The sequence below is a fragment of the Polyodon spathula genome, chromosome 1, assembly GCF_017654505.1.
Source record: "Polyodon spathula isolate WHYD16114869_AA chromosome 1, ASM1765450v1, whole genome shotgun sequence".
In the NCBI taxonomy this organism is placed as follows: domain Eukaryota; kingdom Metazoa; phylum Chordata; class Actinopteri; order Acipenseriformes; family Polyodontidae; genus Polyodon; species Polyodon spathula.
Genome location: NC_054534.1, coordinates 8,313,592 through 8,330,507, shown reverse-complemented (window position 1 = coordinate 8,330,507; position 16,916 = coordinate 8,313,592). Strand labels below are relative to the sequence as shown.

The following is a 16,916-nucleotide window of genomic DNA, read 5'->3' as shown; positions in this document are numbered from 1 at the left end:
AAGCCTGATTTTTTTTTTTTTTTTTTTTTTGGTATTTATTTTTTAACCCCTTTAAACCATTTTTTTATAGCAAACATTCAACAAACCCTAGCTGGGACTGAATTGTGGGCAGACTGCCTCTTCTAAGTGCTGCTTGGAGATTAGAAAGCTGTCTGGCTCCTAATTACTTTCAGGAGAGATTGTATTGCATTAACACTCGGTTATCTGGATGTATTTTGTACAATTTAAAAATTTGAACATGCAAACTGCTGCAAAGTTATGTTCCAACCTTTTTGCATGCAAATGATTTGGTGTATTTGTTCCTGCAGTGCTTTTACTCGGCACCAATAGCAAGCTGATCTCCTGTACAGTCAAACAACTGTCAACAGCTGTTGAGAAGAATTTATGTTCAGTAAACTTTATTTCTTTGTGACTGTGTTGGGTGGGTAGTGTAAAAGCACTGCTTGGTTAACTGAGGTTCTGCATTGACGTGATGTGTTCTTGCATTCCTATAAGTGGTGGAAGATGATGAAGAAGACTTTCCTACAACCCGATCTGATGGGGAATTTCTGCACAATAATAACGGCAGCAAAGAGAAATGTGAGTGCATTGTCAGCAGGTTAAAAAGACAAAAAAAAACAATGTCAGTGTTACTTTTTATAATGTATGTAAGAACTTATAAATCTCGTAAATAGCATATAATTATGCAGTAACTTTTTAAAGGACACCATGAGCTTTCTAAAGAAAATGCCTCATACATCATTTTAAATGAGCCTTAGCTTTTATCAGTCAGTTTAATACAGTTAATAGATATTTTATTTTGCCTGTGCTGCCTTTTCTTGTGGCAGAATAGACATTAGTGTTTGTGCAGTCAATTTATGCTGAAGTAGCAATCTAATCAAATGAGGAATTTTACAGGTATTTTAAAGAATTTTAATTGCTTGAATTATTTTATTTAATTGGGCTTATCATATCATGTTTGAATAGATAATTCCTTTGAAGAATATTGGAGTAATTGGTGTTTTTGTTGCAGTATTCCCATGTGTAACACCCAAAGAAATCAATGGCATTGACTTTAAAGGGGAAGCTATAACTTTTAAGGCTACCACTGCTGGTATACTATCAACACTGTCATACTGCATCGACCTCATGGTGAAACGTGAAGACAGCTGGCAAAAAAGACATGATAAGGTAAGGGTACCTCCTCAGTAGAGCCCATCTTACAAACATTGGCCTGTTTACAAACTACTTATTTTAATCATCACAAAATCCTAAAATTAAAACAATGTAAAATAATTTTAAAGGGATATTGAAATCCCCTAAATTTTAACAATAATTCATGTCTTTCCTGTTTTAGTGTCCTATTATGTGTGCTGTTTCTGTTTAGGTCAATATTTGCCACTCCTCCTATTTCAACAAAAAGTGCTTCTCAAAGGACTCCAAGGCTAGTTTTGAGATAGCAAGGTGGGAAGTATATTGAGTTTCCACAGGCACATACAATGTTAACAATGCTCCTCAGAGCTGTATTTGCTGTCACCCTTTGTTTCATACTGTATAGAGGCCCATGCACCAGCATTGCAATGGGTGGGGGCCAAGGTATATTGTCATACTATAAATACGGGTCTACTTAAATCACAGTAAATTTACGTATTTTTAACAGTTATGCCATGGAATAAAATTAGGCTTTTGCGGACATTAGTAGACAGTATTTCAGAGCACTATAAAAGCCTAAAAATAGTGGTACTTGCTTCCTTACTAAAACAGAGTGCTGTCATTTGTTAAAGGCAAGCATGCAACATCCCCTAGCAACTGCTGCCGACATTCTCTGTCTGGTGAGGATCCATTTTTAGTGGGGGAAAAAACCTGCTTCTCAAAAGAATGGCAAATATTGATCAAAGCAGAAACTTTACACCCAATCAACCCCTTTGATCACTTGTTTTAATGTTATCCCTAAATGCTGATAGTTTTCCCTCACATGTGGTACCCCAAATAATGTTATCCATCCATAATATAATCCATCAAATATTCAATCATCATCAGCTCCTGCTGTAACAGCATTTATTTCAATTTTAGTTTTTCCTTGAGCAGCATATGGAGGAGCAGTGGTGGTAGTAATTGAATCACTGTTCCCTTTACCGCTGCCATTCACGAATTGCACCGTCAGCAAGTCTGAGTCTGATCTTTACAATGCATGTTGAACCCCCTATTAATTTGATTGTGTTTCCAGCATCTTTAAACCTGTGCAAGAAAAAAAAGACATTTTTCACTTTCCTGTAGAGTATTGCTCTGCATACCCTTAAGAAATAGCTAGCATGAGCTGTCGGTCTAAAAATGCAGTTCAAGGGAAACCAGGTCATATTAGGTAGAATAGTGTGTTGCACCTTTTGTTTTCTTTCTTACACAATAACAACATTTCACTTGTACATTTAGGATACACGTCTACAGGAATTCTCTATATATATGGAGATATTGTTGCCGTATTTCAAGTTTTAAATAAATAAATGAACGTAAGTTGATTAGTACTGCTTTTGTTTAATGTGCTAATTTTTTATGTAAGTGCTGCTGACTGTACAAATATTAGGTATTTAATCTGGTAAAACCAGTTTGCCAATGGCTCTCTGTCAATAATTAAGGCTTAAATCACATGCCCAATACTGTACATATGATTAAAAAAAAGTCCAGTCTCTTAGCAGATACTGAGGTGTCACTAAAGAAGTGCTATGAAAAGTCGGACATAATCCAAAAGCTCGATTCTGGTGCCAACTCACTGCAAACAGAGAGGACTTAACAAACCCTGATGTTGCTAGGGAAGCAAAAACCTTGTGGGGAAACTGAGACTGTGGCACGAGAGAAGCAAAATGTACATTCCTTTCAGGACAAAGAGCAGGCTACTTCCTGCACGTTCACAAAGTTCATCGGAGAATTGCAGCAGGATTCACTTTGCTTTCTGGAATAAGAATGCGATTGGAAATGTTAAGATTTACATTCTTTTTAACTTCTTCGTTAAAAAGTAGAAGGTTTATTTCTTCAAAAGTTTTGTCTTTTTTGGTGCAGTTCATATGTTGGCCAGGAAATATATTTAAGGTTATAAAATAATTTTCATTTAAAAATAGAGATTTTATAATAAATGTATTGGGAAATGTAACCTGGTTTGGTGGTATAACTAGGCTGTGCTTTATAATTTGCCCCTTTTTTTCTGTTCTCTTTAAACCAGCTCTGCTGCGGTTGCACAGTAACATTGTCATGTTGACAAAGTGGGACATAGTTTCTGTTTCTGACTTTATAGAAACATTCTACACCCTCTAAACATGGTTGCAGGAATAGTTGCCATGCATTCACAACACCTTCATGATGTATTCAGAGGTGCCGCTCTGCAATTGAACACTTGATGTCTTCCAGGCAGAACCAACACCTTTTATGCAAAAATTGGAAATGTTCCCCAAAGTATTGTACTGTATTTAATTAAAATCTGTCTGTTCCTGTACATCTAAGATGATATTGACATAGTGTGCATTCTGTTTTGAAGGAAATGGAAAAGAGAAGGCGAATAGAGGATGGGTACAAGATTGCACTGAATGAATTTAAGAAGAAATCTCACTTTGGCGGCCCTGATTATGAGGTATTCACTGTGTTTCTTAACTAATCATGTTAGAATTGTAATCAATCTGCAGGGGGTTATTTAGGCTTGTTGCATGCTATTTATTTTTCACATTTCTTTTTTCTTCTCTTGACCCAATTTTGAAATGTGTTCTTTGTCTTGCTTTGCAGGAAGGTCCAAACAGCCTTATTAATGAAGATGAGTTCTTTGACGCAGTGGAAGCTGCTCTTGACAGACAAGACAAAATTGAGGAGCAGGTAATTCCTTCCAACCTGAAGCATTACAATGCATTTAATTGTTCTGCTTATCCTATGTAGCAGAACATGCCAGTGCTATGTTCCTGCAGCTGTGTAATCTCATGTCATATTTCTGTCATCAAAATAGATAGTTAACTTTAGAGGAAATATATCATTGGCATGACTTCCAAGCTTTTACAGCTCTGGTCAAAGGTTTTACACCACCTAGAATTTTAGGATTGATGTAATTAAAAATTAAAAAAAAAAAAAATAAAAATATATATATATATTATATATATATATATATATATATATATATATATATATATATATATATATATATATATATACACATAATTTATATATTTTATTTAACATCATAAATAAATTAAACTACAAAATGACATTGCAAAAGTCCCCTGAGAGCCATAATAGTAGTACAGTATTTTGAAATGTCATATGTTTCAATTGGTCTGTTTTTCATTATGAATATGAGAATTTAAAAACAGTGTGTAATTCAATATGTTAAAATACATTTTTCTATTGGTCAGTTTTTCATTATGAATATGAGAATTTAAAAACAGTGTGTAATTCAATATGTTAAAATAACATTATTCAGCATGTTTCAGTGGACTTTATGAAGCAGAATGAGTTAATTCTGTTGGGTAATGCTAAACTTTTGGCCATAGCTGTATGTATTCTGTAAAAGGGAATTTAACTGCTTGGAAACCGGTGATGCAAACGGGCATAGTTGGAGGGTTTTAATGTTGTACTCTGACTGTGATAGGAAATATTGGACACTGTATCTTTTAAACAAAAATATATAAAAAGTTTAGTTTCATTGCTAAATGATTAGTTAATTGTTTGTGACGTGAGTAGTCTCTTGAAGCAGAGAAACAGACATTGCCCCTTCTCTTTGTGTGGGATCTTCTGCAGAGTGGATGGTTGTTTTTAATGCTGCATCTCCTGTTTTCAGTCTCAGTCTGAGAAGGCCAGGATACACCGGCCCAGCGTAGTGCCTTCTGGGGATGCCTATACGACAGCTGGCACATACAGATTTGCCCAGCAGGTATTAGTTTTATTTTGTTTAAATGCTTGGTACATTATATATATAGGAAAATAATGCTAACTGATTGTAAACAAAGCCATTGTTTTCTCTCATGATTCTACTTGTCTGTCCTTTCTGTTTCTATTAATAAGTATTTTCATGTATTTCTTTTTTTGTACCAATTACAAATGCCACCAGTGCGGATAAAAAAAGTTGTCTGTTGTAAAAAAAAATAAAATAAATAAATGTATAAAAAAAACGAATAAAAAATCTTGAACTCCAATTCCCTAGGTAATCATCGAGGGAGCTCCTACAACTTTGAACAGATATAAATTGTCATTAAATTTATACGAAAATAAGTCAAGTAGACTAAGTGTATTTTTTCTGTGCTTTCTGTGACTTTCTGCAGCACTGCAGTGAAAGAGTGGATGTGGGGTTTGCCATCGCGGCTGAAAACACTGCGTTCATTTATAACCTGCTATTCACGGCTCATCTGCATTGCTACTGGAGTTTGTTTTTTATTTTCATTAGCTGTTGATTGAATGCTCTGTTGTGCTTGTGTTCTGATTCCTGGGTTTTTTCTTTGTCTGTCTCTGCGGTAGCCCTATAGTCGCTCTCCCTCCATGTCTTCCATTGATCTAGTCAGTGCCTCTGATGTTCACAGATTCAGCACCCAGGTACCGTATTCATTACGCAGAGCACTCTCTTGTACCTCTCTGTGTTAAGCTTTACCCTCCTTTGTAAGCACGGGGGTTCTGGCTCAAGACCCTAAAAGCATGTGGTGGTTTCTCCTCTTTTTTTTTTTTTTTTTTTTTTTTAAATAACTTTTAACCTTACATTTCTTTAGGCAGAAGTTAATACACCAGATGAAATTCATCCAGAATGCAGTTTTTTATGAAAAGAGCACTGAATTTGATTGCTGTTGTTTTACTTTCTGCTGTTCTAAACACACCATTTGTCCATAAATTACACTATGTAACACAATTTTTGTTCCTGGGTAGTAAGTGTTATTTCCTAATTGCTTATGCCTCAAAAGTATAGAAAATGGCTATTATTCCCCACAAGCTTTGCTTTTGTGACCAGGACAGTGATATTTCAAAATATCACTATTTCCAATGGGAAAATGTTATCCATCCATAATATAATCCATCAAATATTCAAACATCATCAGCTCCTGCTGTAACAGCATTTATTTCAATTTTAGTTTTTCCTTGAGCAGCATATGGAAGAGCAGTGGTGGTAGTAATTGAATCACTGTTCCCTTTACCGATATAAATACAGTATAATCGTAAATCTCGAAAAACTACTCACTTCTAAATCTTTTGTAGTCATCTTTGTATTACTTTAGTATAAATACATGTTAATTTGGATTCATATGTTGTTTTTTTCTGACTTTATGTGAACGAAAAGACACACATTTGCTCATTTTCCCATTGGAAATAGTGATATTTTGAAATATCGCTGTCCTGGTCACAAAAGCAAAGTTTGTGGGGAATAATAGCTATGTTCTATACTTTTGAGGCATAAGCAATTAGGAAATAACACTTACTAGCCAGGAACAAAAAAAAAATGTTTTTTTGTTACACAGTGTTATCCTCCGTCCTGCTTGTTTAAGTGTTTGTTTGTTTGTTTGTTTGTTTTGTGGACATTCTTTAGAAGCCTCTTTACTAACGTGACATTCGTTCAGACTGTATCTGTTAGTTAGGCAAAACATACCACTGGCCAGATAAATAAAAACAAGTGTCTACTGTGTATTTCTATTTATTTATTTTTATATTGAACAAAATGTCCCGTGTTGTTTTTGGGAATTACAAAGAAGACATATAACATGACCTTGTTATTGATGGCCACTGATAATATGCAAAGCCCTAATAAGTATGGTTGCTTAAAGTGAGATGCAGTATACAGTGGCACCAAAAATACTCAGTCATCCTAAGTTTTATTTTTTATAGTTCTATATACTATCAAGGATCAATTGTGTTAAAAAAATAAAATATTCTGCATTACTCTCTTCCTGCCTTGCTACAGAATAATATATTTTTGGCTATTATGAACACACCCCTGAAACATAAATATTTTTAGTTTCTCCAACCCATTTTGTAGCAGTTCTTTCTTGTATCTATTTCAATATTGGCAACATTTTTACTGGGAACTCTACTGTTTTTGCTTAATTTTTTACTGTAAAAATGTTTTAGTGCCACTGTAGCATGACAGTGTTAAATCACTTCTTGAATGAAAGCTTGTATTTATTTTGCTAAACCTAATATATTTACCTTCCCTCATACATTAATGTGCACATGTATTAAACACCCCATTGCTTCTGTTATGATTTTGTTTTGCATATTAAATCAAATCACTGTAACTGAAAATGTTGGAAAATTGTCAAAATAGGCAAATAAGTGATTGTTGACGTTAATAGGCTTATATGCAATTCATTTAAAATAGTAAGAGAAAAGGAACACACAGCCACAAATGGTAAAATGCATTAAACGTCTTAGAAGTTGTTTAAGATGCCTAATTAAAGCACAAAGTGGTCTAACATTGTCGCACAAGTGCATTTTGTTTCTGTATCACCGATTACTGAGCAGAAATTGAAATTCTCACACCAAGGTTTTCATGCAGGTGATATAAAGGATATAAATGACAAATCTTAGGGTGCTCTAATGCATTTGCACACTGCTGTACCTCATAATATTGTCTGCTATTTCTTTACAAGGAGTGTTTTGTATTTTGTGTTCAATGAACTTTTGGGGGTTATTGCAGACTCCCTATTGTCATGCACTGTACATGATATCCATCTAAGATCTTTTAAATAGTCACTGGACATTTTCATTACTACTGTCCCACACTGGTTACGCTCCTGTGAGAAGGCATAGAGTGGAGGTGTCCATCCTGTACTACCTACATGTAGCACTAGAATATTACAATCGTTCCACAGGACCCAAAATAGAGCAACTGGATTCATACACCAAATGTACCTGTAATATCAAACCATATTCAGAGAGCTTGTGGGTTATCAGGTATTTGGTAGAGTAACTCAACACTCCAGCATCTGTGCCTCTTGTAAGAGATTTCCACACATGTTGTCCAAGTAGCATGTTCCTTTAGAATCTGGAATGTATTTGTGAAAAGTTGCATTATAGGAAAATGGAACTGGTGCAAGAGTGGAAAGCAGTTATATAAAAATAAAAACCTGGACAGAACAGTCGTTTTGTATGCCTTTTATTCAGAAAAGATTTATTTGTATTGCCTGAAATGTTTTCAGTAGTAATGTCTGCAAGTTATTTTTTCACTGTTTTGCCAGGTTTTGTTTTTTGTGTAGTTATTAATATTCAAAGATCATAAGGTGTATAAAAGCCATTTACTATTTAAATGGACTAATCCTGGACACTGAGCAAAGTGATTTACATGTCTTGGTATCATTTGTAATGTAGAGATACTAACAGGTTTACATGGATAGCGAATTTCATTGTATTTATTATTTTTACTTTTTATAGTAAAATACTTCATATTGTGTTGTAGAACCTTTAAAACTGTCCTGTCTCATCAGATTCATTCAGGGCCAAAATAATTTGGTACAGAATTTTCATTTTAAAGCAGCCAGAGGGTATTTAAAAAATGGATTTTGTAGTTATGTAAATACTTTCATGGTGATGTTACAATTACATAGGGATGCACAAGCTGGTTTCTACAGCTGGGAGACATCAGCACACCCGGAGTGGTGAGCCACAGTCAATGTCCTGCTGTCTGACAATATGAAAATGATCTAATCTGTTAGTTGTACTGCTGTAGACAGAGAATTGGCTTGCTCCTATGAAATAGCCCATTGAAAGGTCGAATGCAATGCATTACTGTTTATAATATTTAGGAAGTTGATCACAGGGCAGCAAGGTATGAACAGAACCAGATATGAAGTTGGGATCTATTTACAGTGCAGTTTTTGGAGGCTGTTCTCGCTATACCAAACAGAAAATCATGCATGTGTGTCATAAGAGCCTTAAATTGTTTTTTATTGCCAAGGGTATGGCTGAGTAACTTCTTTGAAAACAAAGACGTATGGTTGTTTTTGATTTCTAAGAGTTGTGATGCAATGGAGAATATGGTTTAAAGTTGTTTGCAATGAAGAAGCTCAAAACAGATCCACTTGTGGTCGTTCAGAAACAAGCAACACGTTTGTTAGCTTTAAACTGTGTTTCATTCTATAGCACACTTACCAGATGTATTGGTACAAAAACATTTTTTATAATGTAATATCAATAAACTGTTGCATTAAAATACCCCTTAGCAACATTTTTAACAGGTTTGTTAATGGAAGCTGTTTTTTTTTTTATTTACAGGTAGAGGAAATGGTTAAGAATCACATGACCTACTCTTTACAGGATGATGGTGGGGATGCCAACTGGCAGCTGGTGGTAGAAGAGGGAGAAATGAAGGTAAGGATGGCATAGCCAAGATTGAATACAGCTTTCATAGGACCTGTTTTGCTGGTGAAATGAAGGCAAGGATGGCATAGCTAAGATTGAATACAGCTTTCAGTGACTCAAGTGAAGCCAATTTGACCAGTAATATTTAATGTACAGCATGTTGTGATAGGATAAACACCATATTAAATTGCAACTGCCACTAACAGTCTGGTGAATTGTCTGAACCCTGCAAGTCACACAGGTTGACAGTATGGCTTAGATAGAAAAATTGCCTGTCATTCATTTCTAGCACACAGTTTAAAACAACAGACTCAACTCTGGCCCTTGAGATCCATTCCAGTCCTGGTCTGTATTCCAACCAGGTCCTAAATTAGTTAATTGCCTCTTAGCAGCTTCCATTAACTACATTAAAACCTGCTTTGAGTTGGAGCTGGAGCTGGATCAGCAGATTACCATCATGTGCCAGGAGAGGGCGCTCATGCTTAGGTATAGGAGCTGGTAAAAGATGCTGCTGCTGCTGCTGGGTATTCTTTTGAACCTGGAAGTGACTTGCTTAAAGAGCTAGGACAAATATGAGTAATTATCAGAAGAACCAATTAAATTTGTTTCCTTTATTTATCTATTTGTTTTTTATCCCCCAATGAAGATGCAAATGATGATCAATTCTCAGTACCGTCTTTTCCAGTTTGAATCTGAAGGTTTATTTTTTGTTTCTCTGCTCAAGATCTCCATCGACGATTTGCACGTCACACTTAAGAATTTCACATTTCTAGAAAGCCGCTTACCAAATACATACACACTGTATGTCACACTATGAAGGAAGCTGTCAAGGCACTTTGTTAAATGTACTTGTGTTTTTTTATTGGAATAAGAATGGATGAGCAATTCCAATGTATGTGCTTTTCTGTGTGTGCAGGTGTACAGGAGAGAGGTGGAAGAAAATGGGATTGTGTTGGACCCTCTAAAAGCAACCCATGTCGTCAAAGGGGTCACCGGGCATGAAGTCTGCCATTATTTTTGGAATGTTGATTTCCGTAATGATTGGGAAAGTAAGTCTTTTTTTTCCTAGTACAGTAAGTATTGAAATAACATGCTTTCTGTATTTATTTTTTTCTAAAACCAATAAAAATTATATTTGTATTTTAATGTGTGATGTTATTTTAATAATACAAATGTATAGATTTTAACATTTGTGTTGTTTATTCTGCAGCAACTGTTGAAAACTTTAAATTGGTAGAAAGATTGTCAGACAACGCAGTCATCATCTATCAGACACACAAGGTATGAAACAACTTGATTTAAAGAAAACCCAACCAACTCGCATCTCTGTATTTCAAAGTTCAGTTTAAGAGAGGACTCTGTGCGTTACTTAGTTATACTGTTTAGTCTTTTTGTCTGTCGTGTGACAGGACTTTAGTGGTTGCCAGTACATACAGTATTTCTTATTTGTATGTGGAGTGCCGCTATTTCAATCTGAATGTCTCTGAATCTAGGTTGGGAGGGCTCCTTGGATACAGGTGCATGTAAGTTTGTAATGAGTAACTGAAGCTCTTGTGGTGTACCAGTTATATGAACAACGTCCTGTTTACTCATCATGTGTGTGCTAAATATACAAATGGACTAGTCCACTCAACATCTAAGTGTTGAGTGTTTTGTGACTTTGTTGTTTTGTTATCAATTTCTTTTGTAGAGGGTTTGGCCTGCCTCTCAAAGAGATGTGCTCTATTTATCAGCAATCCGGAAAATTATTTCTAACAATGAAAACGACCCTGACACGTGGACTGTCTGCAATTTCTCTGTAGATCATGAAAATGCCCCCGTAAGTATTGCTTTGAAAAATTGAATTAGAGAGATACAGGTTTTATTAGAGCAATTAATAATGCATAGTGCATAAGAATAATAAATTAACTAAGCCTTTTATTTATTTTTACTTCAAATCAGCTCACCAACAGATGTGTGCGTGCCAAAATCAACATTGCACTGATTTGTCAAACACTGGTGAGTCCACCAGAGGGCGACAAAGAAATCAGTAGAGACAACATCTTGTGCAAGATTACCTATGTTGCAAATGGTAGGTGACAGGTTATAGTTTTAGTATTTTTTTTTTATGTAAGGAAGTTGGAGGAGGGTGAAAATTGTTTTTTTTTCTGCTTTTTTAGTGAATCCTGGTGGCTGGGCACCTGCATCAGTCCTCAGAGCTGTGGCAAAGAGAGAGTATCCCAAATTCCTAAAGCGTTTTACATCATACGTCCAGGAGAAAACTGCTGGAAAGCCTATTCTTTTCTAATGTTTGGAGGTAAATCTGCTTGTGTAAAATGCAGAAGAATCAACAATAAAATCATAAAATGTGTGTTGTGGATTTCTTGTCCTACAATACCTGTGTTGTCATTTATGCATTGTTTTCATAAATTCTGTTGTTCAAGTATTTGTCCCAGCACTTAGTTTATATTACAGTTGCATGCAAATCAAGATTGTTCAAACATTCAAGAATTAACTTCTCTGTTTTTCTTCAGTGTTTTGCCAAGTCTCTTGTGTGCTTTGCTCCAGTGATTGAAACAGGCTCTGTTCACATTCCATACCTGGAGGAATCCGCTGCAGCTGAAGCGCCTGCAGGAACCTCAGGTCTGCAGTTGTAATGAAGACCATTCAGCAGCGATCGCGCCTTCAAGCTAGTAATGTCAGGAACACAGCAGCCTTGTGACCAACTATATACAACACTAGTACTCTGCTAACTTCTCTTTTGCATCAGTGTGTTATACTAAATACATCTGTATGGCTGGCATTTATGTTGCTCTTGTGGGGAAGATACACAAACATTTGATTTTACAAACTGTGGTTTAATGGCTTTAATTAATAAATGACTTGCACAGATGTTGCTATAGACCTGCAATAATAGCCAAAAATATTGTTTTACAAAAAATGATTATAGTAAGTTTATATTGTCATGTTGGAGGTCTGAAGTAAGTGGTGGTTGTTGTTCCTCTTTTGGTCTTGCTTTTTGTAAACGTCCAAATATGTTTGTTTGTTTTTACTTGCTATGTATAATCACTGATCTTCATGCTGCTAATTGTTTCTAAAATGGGTCTCCGTGTTTCTTAAACAGTTGTCTTGTTTGTAATACCTGTTGAGGGCTGTGAGTGACCTCGGACCTTGCCTTTTCACTCTGTGGCTCTCCTATGAAGAACGCTAGTTCTGATGGACTAAGAGTTTGAAAAGCTTGATTTCTATTTGTTCTCCTTTTTCAGATCTCTATATTTCTACTGTATTTTTAGTTGTATCTGTGTTATACAAATGTGTTGGGATTTAAAACAAAAAAAATGTAAGTTAAAAATATCAGCTGGCAGGAGGGATGGCTTGAATCTAATTGGTGAACGATGATGGTGCAAGTCATGCAGTGCAGCCGCAGACCTGTATTATAAGGGAGCTCCATCTTTTAAGTTGAGCAGTAATTAGTTTGGCTTTGATAAAAAACCTCCCAAGTCTAAAACTAATTGATGTAATTACATTATTTAGTCCTAGTAGATTACATTTTATTCATTGGGAAATAATGGGGAATTAGCACCTTTTATTCTAAACGCATAACCCCCACCCCCCACCCCTTCCTTATGCCAGTACATCTATGATTAATTAGTCAGCTGCATTGTACAGAATTGATGAAGATTTTTAAAAGTTCCCTTAGTTTGCTGTGTTGCAAGATCCACATCCAGCTTTGTCTAGTGGCATATAACTTTGTTAAAAATTTGAAGAAATTCTACTTTTTATTTTCGTGCTTTGTCTAGTGGCATATAACTTTGTTAAAAATTTGAAGAAATTCTACTTTTTTTTTCGTGCACCACTAATTCAGAGAAGTGTCTCCATCTTAATATTAGCAGGGCATGTGTTTTTATCAACGGGACTGCTGCCAAAACAGGAAAAACAAACTTTGTAAGATAGGATTAACATATTGTACAAATGTACATTTATACTTTGCATCTCAGACAAACATTTCACTAGCTATTTTATATCTGACTGGTTATTTTATAATAGAGGGTTTTTTTTTTGGGGGGGGGGGGGGGTGCAATAAACAAGAACAGCCCAATGGACATACTGTTTCTTCTGCATAGCTAGTAACGATTGGATCCTAAACTCCAACAAAAAAAAAGTGGAATGTTAAACCTAGTAATACCTGTCGGGTCAGGCAAGAGGATTGTTCCAAAACCAATCATTTAGGTTGTTTTGCTCTTAAATAAAGATGTAAAAATGTTTGGGAAGTGTACAGGGAATGTGTATATCTGATAGTGTTATAATTAGTTGCAATTGCACTAAATGTGATGTCATTTTGAAATGTTCTGTAAATAAAATGATTACACTAAAGAAGCCGTTTGTAATAAATAAACCATACTGTTTAAATGTATGACAGTCCAGTGGCTCCAGTGAGGTCAGCCTTGGCCAGTGCAGTGCAACCAGTAAACCGATATATATTCCCCCCCCCCCCCCCCCCCCCCCTCTACTTGGTAAGGCATTGATAGACTAGAAAACAGCACCAGAGCAAGACTGTCAGTCCACATGGAGAATACATATAAATGGGGTATTCCTCTGATTATTGATACTGTCTCCATTCTGGATTTGATTCTCCAATATTACACATGCACTGGCCAGTTCTCAAGAATACTTTCACCAATCGTAAACTCATCAGTCTGAGCTGATTTATTTGACAGTGGGTTGCTGATATCCTGTAATCTGGTACAGCTGACCAGTAAAGTTTATTCACCAAATGTGTACAGTGATTTGCCTTTCTCTTCCCACACATTTGAGATGAAATGTTGCTTGAAGTACTTTTGGCAGTGTATAGTGTACTGTTGTGTTACAGACTATAAGCCTAGTTAAACTCTACATAGAAATGCTGTTGGCTCTTGTGACAATGGTATGGATCTGTACAACTTATGTATAAAAGAAATATGATTGAGAACAAAAAAGAAAATCTGTTTACAAAGAGTTTGCCTCTTCCACATTATTGTCTCAAATTAAAATCCAGTATTTAAAGGGGAAGGCTATAAAATAATACTTTGTGTTTTGTTTGTGCTGATTACTAACGGAGCACTAGTACAGTAGTGCTACTGCTAATATCAATTAACTGATAAGATGGATAAAACAGACCTAACTTGTGTTTTACAATAAAAAAAAAATGCATTTCTTAACACCATAGGGGTTGGGGTACTGTGATTAGGGGCTATGCAGATTAACTGAACAGCATGACCTAAAAGCTTTCCAGCGTGTGTTTTGTATCAATAATGGATCAGATCAGAAAGAGATTCTTTTCACCCGCCACTCTGTCTGTTTGCAGCTTTATAAAACCCATTCTGTGATTGCTTGGTAAAGAAAATGTGCAGTGACAGGGTGTTGTGTAGAAGTGAGCTGCTGTCTGCTTTGAATCTTAACTGGGTTTGGTTCTTTGCTGGTGAGATGTGATGAAGTGAAAGGAGATTGGCTGCTCTCACTCTTGTGAGAGGAGCCCATTATGATGTCATGTAAGGAGGGTTTCTCAAACATCTGAACCTGTATTTCAATTGGATCACAGACAGTACAAACACCCAACACAATTGATACCATAGAAAAGCTTTTTCATATTGAAATGACAGGGTTGAAAAGGTGCAGGCCGAATATGTTTGTTTTTTTACCGTTTCTTTGGGATTAAAAACTTCATTGTCACAAAATCCTGAAATAAATAAACAGATCATCTATTACAAAAACAAATACGCTTCCAGAATGGTTTCTTATCTATGTTTTCTATTCTAAACTTTATATAACTTTACATTACTGTATTAGTGGCTTCCTCCTCAAATGCATGTCATATTTCTAATGCAAATAGATCCATGACCTATTTGTAATACATACACCTGGTATTTAATAGTCACAGATAAAAGTATTGGCACCCTGTGCTTATTGTACCATAATTCAAGGCACCAGATTAAGGACAAACATCTAGTAAAGTTTAACCACTTTGTAAATAAACAAAATTCACAATTTCTAGTAATTTAACAAATAATCATGATAAAAAAACCCCACTTATTTAATGTAAAGTATTTGTTCATGGCAGAAGCATTGGCGCTTCAGTATTTTCGGTGCTCTCCTTTTGCTTTAATTGCAGCTTTCAGACATTTCTGATCATTCTTAACCGGTATGTTGCATCTTGTTCCTCCAGCTCAGGCAGATTGGATACACTGTGCTTGGCTGCAGCTTTTTTCAGATCAGTACAAAGCATTTCTATTGGATTGCAAAGGCCATTCCAGAACTTTTTGTTTTCTTTAAGAATTCCAGAGTTTACTTAGCCGTATGCTTTGGGTGATTGTGTTGGAAGATAAACTGTCTGCCAGTCGGCCAATAAACAGATGGTGTCGTACTGTGTAGAATGTTTTGATACATGGCTGCGTTCATTCGATCTTCAATCAGATGAATGTCTGCAGTCACTCAATTGCTGAAAGGTTTTCTTCATTGAAGGCTTTTCCACTTTTCTCTTCATACTGTGGTCTGTTTTGGGGGAAAAGTTCTATTTAAGTCTCATTGGACAAGAGAATTTTGTCGAATGCTTCAGATTCCTGTTCATATTTCTTGGCAAATATTAGGTGGTTTGTTTTATGATTCATTATTATTTTTTATTTATTTATTTTTTAAGTGGTTTGCAGTGAGGTCTACATGCATACAACTCTTCTGTGTTCAGGTGCCTTTGTAGTTATTTTTTGCAGCTTAATTACTGTGTAATGGTTTTCAATCAATGAATATACTTAATTAGTTCTACAAAATGTTTACAGACATTTATTGTAAAGGTGTCAATGCTTTTATCATGAACAAATACTTGAAATTGCTTTGGCACGTCACAATTAAAACTTACCGGAGTGATTATAATGTTTAGTGACCTCTTGTAAAAGTGCATTGCTCAATAGAGCATCTGATAGTGTTCTTATAGGAAAGTGGTATTTATATACAGGTTATTTTAATATATATATATATATATATATATATATATATATATATATATATATATATATATATATATATATATATATGGGATTTATTAGAATAACTACAGCTATGGCTACCTACAATTTTAGGGTTGAGACCATTTTTAATTTTTTTATAAACTATATGAACATAATTTATAACTTATTTAACACCATGTAATCAAAAAAACTACAAAATGATATTGTAGAAGTCTATTGGAAGCCATAATAGTTAGTGTTTCATGTTAGATTTCAAAATGTCATCTTTTTTTTTTTTTACTTTTCATTAAGTATATGGAAAACTACAAAGCAACATGTAATTCAATGTTAACATGACATTATTCAGTGTTTCAGAAGACTATGGCATAACAAATCAACTTAAAAATGTTTATACTGAATGACAACTTCATTTTCTGACTTTCTTTTTGGACCTGAAAAATGAAACAAGGAACAGGAATCACAAATGCAGATTATAGGAAGCATGTTTTACACACAGAATTGTGGGAGTCTGGAACCAACACCACAGTAATATTGTTGAAGCTGACACACTGGTATCCTTCAAGAGGATGAGATTCTGGGATCAATAAGCTTCTAACAACCAAACGAGCAAGATGGGCCTTATGTTCTTAAAATAATTGCAGTCAAGTATTTTTG

The 16,916-nt window shown here is 35.2% G+C and overlaps 1 protein-coding gene across 3 annotated transcripts in view; it reads left to right on the top strand.

Moving 5' to 3' along the window:
• LOC121313527 (ceramide transfer protein-like) overlaps nucleotides 1–15,018 on the top strand; it is a 47,584-nt gene extending 32,566 nt beyond the window's left edge. Inside the window, exons 6-18 of one of the 3 annotated variants that reach the window (XM_041246192.1) lie at nucleotides 496–579; nucleotides 1,013–1,170; nucleotides 3,506–3,598; nucleotides 3,748–3,834; nucleotides 4,790–4,882; nucleotides 5,464–5,538; nucleotides 9,199–9,294; nucleotides 10,202–10,334; nucleotides 10,496–10,566; nucleotides 10,976–11,104; nucleotides 11,227–11,356; nucleotides 11,445–11,581; nucleotides 11,833–15,018. In XM_041246192.1, the coding sequence (XP_041102126.1) occupies nucleotides 496–579; nucleotides 1,013–1,170; nucleotides 3,506–3,598; nucleotides 3,748–3,834; nucleotides 4,790–4,882; nucleotides 5,464–5,538; nucleotides 9,199–9,294; nucleotides 10,202–10,334; nucleotides 10,496–10,566; nucleotides 10,976–11,104; nucleotides 11,227–11,356; nucleotides 11,445–11,572 (1,277 nt within the window). In that variant the 3' untranslated portion in view covers nucleotides 11,573–11,581; nucleotides 11,833–15,018. Of the gene's footprint in view, nucleotides 1–495; nucleotides 580–1,012; nucleotides 1,171–3,505; nucleotides 3,599–3,747; nucleotides 3,835–4,789; nucleotides 4,883–5,463; nucleotides 5,539–9,198; nucleotides 9,295–10,201; nucleotides 10,335–10,495; nucleotides 10,567–10,975; nucleotides 11,105–11,226; nucleotides 11,357–11,444; nucleotides 11,582–11,798 lie in introns of all 3 variants that reach the window. The other 2 variants (XM_041246182.1, XM_041246200.1) reach the window with 2 other exon arrangements.
• Nucleotides 15,019–16,916: the final 1,898 nt, after the last annotated feature.